Raw genomic sequence first — 5,733 nt, 5'->3', positions numbered from 1 at the left:
TCTCTCTCTCTCTCTCTCTCTCTTGCACACACACACTCTCAGTCATTGCTCCACATACACAGGGTGTGAAGTAAAGCCTAGTCAGAGCTCGAAGCCCATTGTGAGTCACTAGAGCTGTGGCGTTTCCCAGCGTCAGAGAGCCAAGGCTTGGTCCCTTTACTCATGCTGTAGTCAGACTGAGACAGACACTCTGACGGACGACACTCCCGCTCTGCTTTGCACTTAACACAAAGCAACATGGGAGCCTGCTGCTTTGACAAGAAAGAGAGGAAGTTAGGGAAGCTAAATGGTTGGCGAAAGGTGAGTTTCTTTGATTTTGTTTGTAGTGAGTTATAAAGAGTTTTACTCTTCGTGGTATCTTAATAGACTGTGTGTCTCTTGCGGTGACTTGGAGAGCTAAACTTGTATTGATGCTTCACATGGTGTGGATTTCACATGCTGTGGTAACAGTCTTCTAAAACATATTGTTTCAGTTGATCTTTGGGTGTTTAAAGTGATCATCTTCAGAGGAATTTAAACCTTTCACTGCGGTGGATGCCAAATGCATGCTTTAGTTTTTCTCCCTTTGGAAAGTAGCCTGTATGATGTTTAGTAGTTGTAGTTGTACATTACAGAAGTGTATATTTTACATTTTTAACAGCTATTTGTATGTACTTTTTATAAGTAATCATTACATTCATACACACTTTCAGAGGTTCATACAACAGTGTTGCATGCATTCTGCTTTTTAGAACCTATGTGCATCCTTTCAAATGATGATATGAAGAGATGGAATGTCTTTCTCTGGACATAAGGTTGTCTATCTGCAGTTACAACTTAAGTTGGTGGCATGACTTAAACTTTTATCCCAGTGTGTGGAGATTGAAAGATGACATGGGCACGCCAGAGACTATCAATTGCATACCCTTTGATTCTCCTTGGAACAATGTTAAACTGATTTCCTCTCGAGTTATTATGTGGCCTACGGTATAGACAAGAGTATTTGGTACTTTGTTGAACTGTACGGCTACATGTACTGGCATAGAGCAAAAAGCATCTTAGGAAAAACGAGCATGTGTATTGATCTTTCTCTCGAAGAGTCTAGTATTGTTTAAAGTAATGGAAGTGATTGAGTGAATAAACAAAATGATTGGATGGATTTAAGTTACGTGAGGCCCGGCCAGGTGATAAGTGGTCTTTCTAAACATAGAACCAAAGCCTGGAGAATTTTCCTTTTCTGACTGAGGCCAAATACTCTGGTCATCTGTGGAGAATGACAAAGGTGGAGGCTAAGTGGTTAGATGCTGCTCAATTTGTTCAAACGGGATGCAGCCTGAAAGGCAAGTCTTTTTGAGAATTATTTCACAAAGGTTTGCAGGATACATGCCATTACTTTTGTTAACATGATAAAACGTTCCTTTATGATTTAAGCATTTGTTTGAGTGTTGAGTAATCTAGTAGAGGTTTTGTTGAAGTATTTCTTGTTTATTGGTGTAATACTGCTTCTGTGATATTTTACAGGGGGGTGCTTTCTGCTTTCAAAGCATCCAGAGTTCAAGTGAGCACAGTTGTGCAACCTGTTAGCTGTTCTTCTCTAGCCAAAAATGGTGTTGCACACCACAGTTGACTCTGAGGCCTTTAACAGCTGGGAGTGATACTTTCATCCCTCCTGGTTTTTTTTCTTCCGTTTCTTAAGGCTGACTGTTCTTGATTGATACATCTTGCTGCATAGGTTCCAATAAACAGGAACATACTCTTTCTCAAACAGACAAAATGAGTGAGTGAGTCAGAGGAAGTGAGAGGTTGTCAGGCCATCTCTCAGATTTGTCTGTACCTCGTACGTAGGTAGGATCTTTACAGAGTTATGTCATTGTGAGTCTTTGCCATTGCGCCAATGTTACCGCCCTGCGTCATATTTTTACCAAAGCGAGGAGGAGATAAACCACAACCACCGTAGGTTTGCTGCTGAAGAAAGAATGATTGTATAAGTCACCGCCAGCGACATTGCATAGTGTAAATATGAGATTTTCTTGATAAATTGATATAATTAAGAAAATTCAGATGGTAAAGAAGACACATAATGTCATGGTAATCGTTTTTTTTTTTTATTGAAGCTGCTATAACTTGTAATGTTGAGGTTAAAAAGGTTAAAAACCTCATAGTGTAATTGCTTTTCTCTACAATACGTTTACTCTCATTATTGTAAATTTAAATTAGTTAAGACTTCCTCAGACTTCCTCTTCGTTTGTATGTTTTTATATTTTAACGGATTTATCCATAAGTCAGGTTGTGCATTTCTGACACTGCTGGGTTGAGAGGTCAATTGTCTTAACACTTACACTGTCAACACTGAGCAGGCTGCTCTACAGCAGAGCATAGTGCACCCACTAGTGGCTCAAAGGCCCCACTTCAATCCCAACCACTCCACTTTACCACACTGAAAATTATGTTAAGCAAGAATTTAGACAAGAAAGAAGCTGTTCTTGTGATTCAGACCTTTAGCTGAGAAGTTGTAGCATATTTAAGCATTTTCAACTGTGGCAATTAAAAACTAATCTACCACAAAAAAGGGGAAGAAGGTGGGAAAAAGGAATAGGTCAAATAATATAGTAATATAGTAATATAGTACATGGGTATGTGAGAAAGAGATACCCACAGAGCTCCGAGAGGCTAATCTTCCTCCAGCTTCATGGTGTCAGTAGGAGGTAAAGGGGCTTCCCTTTCCTTTCTACCCCTGAAGTAACAATAACATAAAACACACAATGTTAATAACACACTCATGCAGAAATATACGAGCATGAATGTGTAAAACATGCCACATGTCAGCATTAACTGTGTGTATCTGTAGATAATCGCTTTTGTGGACTGCTGCGTGTGTGTGTGTGTGTGTGTGTGTGTGTGTGTGCCTGCGCGTGCGTGCGTTGATGCCTCTGCACCATTGCTTCAGCCTCTGGGGAAACTTAGCTCCTTAACACATTGCAGAGAGACATCCCCCGCTGTTATTTCTGGTTTCTTTATATATTATGCAGTGAGCTATTATATAAAGAGCTGCCTCCTCTGTTTCTCTTTTTTATTTATTTTTTTTCTAGTTTTTTCTTGCATACCACCTGCCTGCTTCTGGTTTTTTCCCTCAGTGGGAGGATAATCCGGAATCCTCTCAGGGAAGCTTTGATTCCCCCCCCATCAACTCATACGCACACAAACACGTTGGACTGAGAGATTCTCTGGGAACTTCTGTTTACAGGTTCCCTTGGATTGGAAGAACTGTGGACATTTTCTAATTAGCAAGGCATTGCAGCCATCCCCAAGGGGTTTGACAAACAAAGGTCATGACAAAATTGCTAAAAAGTGCAAAAATTGGCCGGCGGTACTGATGTAACAGTACTTTCCAGTCAGGTGGCCCTAGCCTTGTACACTGCAGCAGCATCAACACCTGCTCCAAGGGCAGCCCATTGATTCTGCCAGCGAGGCCGACAAACAGAGAGATTGATGACCGTGTTGGCAAGTGGCAGTTGGGAGAGAAATTGACATGTAAGTGGTAAAGAGTGAGGGAGAGATGGAGGGGAGGAGGGGGAGAACGGTGGATGCGAGCAGAGGCGATGTGTGTGGTGTGTCCTCGTGACAGCTCAGCAGCTATACCACATGTCTGCCTGGGAAGGAAAAGGGGAAGCCTCTCCTCCTTTCAAAACAGCCCAACAGTGGCCGCCTGATGCTGTTGCTATGGTGTTGCAGTGTTCTGGTAATTGGCCCACAAACACTTACTCACAGGCAGAGACAGAAAAAAATGTGGGTTGTTGTCACCTAAATTGGGAAAGGATGCAATTATCTCCCATCTGTCCTTTTTTTTTTTTTTTTTTTTTCTCTTCTCTGACCGTCTTCCCCTCTCTCTGGTTGTCTCTTGGTTGTTAAAAATATCCCTACACCGACACCCGGACAGCATCTAATGTGGATAATGAACATGCATGTGAGCTCTCAACAGTGGGTGATTTCAGGAGACAACAGAAGACTCAAAAAAGGGAGAAGATGATTAGAGAGATAATGGCGATAAAAATACAGTCAATGTGCATTCACATTCCTCCAAACGTGCCCTATCCCCTCTATTAACCCTCATTGTTTTACTGTAGAGGGAAGGCATAGCTGTACGGCTCCATGACATTCCTTCACAATGGCTGACATAAAAAAATGCCTTAAGGGGGAATTACAGGGGCTGGGAATTGAAAAGGATGGGATTTCTGTGCAGTGGTTGCATAGCTGAAAAACAAGAGAAAAGAGCAAATCTTACACCTACAATCTAAGTCTGGATATAATATGTCAGTTTCTCAAACCACCTTTCACGACCTGGTGTATACACCAATGCCAAGCCATAATTAGGGCTCCCCCTTCTCCCCACTTTCTGTCAAATCATGTGTTCTGAATAAAGCGTGTTGCTGGGGCTGGCAGACTACAGCAAGGGAAAGGAGACAGAAGAGGAAGGTAGGGAGGGAGGAAACCAAAGAGAAAGAAAGAGAGAGAGCAAAGCAGTGCAGGAGGGGGAGTAAGCGTTACAGCAGTGAGAGCAGCGAAGCAAGACAAATCCAGTGGAGGAACCCCCCCTCCAGTCAGATGAACATCACTGCCTCGCTCCCTCCTCCTCCTGTCTCCATCGTTGTCATTTTCCCCTCCTCCCTTCCTCGCTCCTCCATAATTCATCAGTGCACTGAGAGTTCCCAGCTCACGGCTCAAGCTGCTGCTGCTCCAGTCGAACCACCGAGCCTGCTGGATCTCTTTCTCCCCCAGCTTGTTTACAGCACCTACTTTTTCGTACATCTATCTATTCATCTATCAATCCCCAGGCATGGACACTCAGAGCTGGCCCTTTTCTGCTTCCGAGAAGGACAGTGAGCCATCATCAAGCTGCTCTCTTAGCTGCTGAAAACGAAAGAAAAGAAAATCCCAAGAGGAGAGAAGAAGGGATTTTTTGTCCTTTTTGGCGTTGAAAGAAACCTGTTCGTCTGCCTCTGTTTTTTTCTATTGGATTACAGTTCTGGCTTTGTGTAGGAACGAGAAAACGGGGTCCAAAATGCCTGAAGCCAATTACCTGCTCTCGGTGTCTTGGGGTTACATTAAGGTGTGTGGCGCTTATCTACGTAGCTTGTCAGGATAACGCATCCATTTCATTGACTCTTTGTGCTGGGTTGCATTGAGGCCCATTTCTATAGATATTTGGCACTTTGATAATGATTTTGTGTAGTCTTTTTATATCACCGGGCTAGCCTAATTGCACCAAAATATATTTCCATCATGGAGAGGGAGGGGGGTCTGACAGAATAGTGTTGTGTGGCTCTGGCTCCATCTTGAGCCCTCTGCAGAGCTCTGTGTGTCTGTGTATGTGTGTTAGTCTGTATGTGTGTGCACGCGCATGTATTATTCTGTCATAAACAGCTGCTACTGCAGTGCCCAGGTCTCTGTGTACTGTCAATTGCATCTAATCTTTTTTAAATCTATTTTAAGAGTTCATAATATGAAAAGTACACGAAAATCATCAAATGTGACAAAGAGGAATGTAAGGAGCAGTATGCAGATTTTTCTCTTGATATCATTGAAGGTCTTGCACACTGATTTTACGGTGTCATTTAATAATATTCTTTAACTGGTGCAGTGAAACTGAATACTGCTGTATTTTCCATGGAATCTTGTACCATGATTTATCCCAGGTTTTCCCCCACTGGAAACTGAGTATTTTTCTCTCTCTCTCTCTTTCTCTCTCTCTCTCTC

At 42.5% G+C, this 5,733-nt stretch overlaps 1 protein-coding gene across 5 annotated transcripts in view; it reads left to right on the top strand.

Moving 5' to 3' along the window:
* Positions 1-5,733, top strand: part of pde4ba (phosphodiesterase 4B, cAMP-specific a) — a 168,742-nt gene that overhangs the window by 153,268 nt on the left and 9,741 nt on the right. Inside the window, exon 1 of one of the 5 annotated variants that reach the window (XM_034881117.1) lies at positions 30-300. The exons of 3 other annotated variants lie outside the window; for them this stretch is intronic. In XM_034881117.1, the coding sequence (XP_034737008.1) occupies positions 238-300 (63 nt within the window). In that variant the 5' untranslated portion in view covers positions 30-237. Of the gene's footprint in view, positions 1-29; positions 301-4,484; positions 5,087-5,733 lie in introns of those variants that run through there. One more of the 5 variants, XM_034881118.1, reaches the window with a different exon arrangement.

This window comes from Etheostoma cragini, chromosome 9, assembly GCF_013103735.1.
Source record: "Etheostoma cragini isolate CJK2018 chromosome 9, CSU_Ecrag_1.0, whole genome shotgun sequence".
NCBI lineage: Eukaryota > Metazoa > Chordata > Actinopteri > Perciformes > Percidae > Etheostoma > Etheostoma cragini.
Note: the sequence above shows the minus strand (reverse complement) of the source record. Positions and strands in the feature narration are given on the sequence as shown.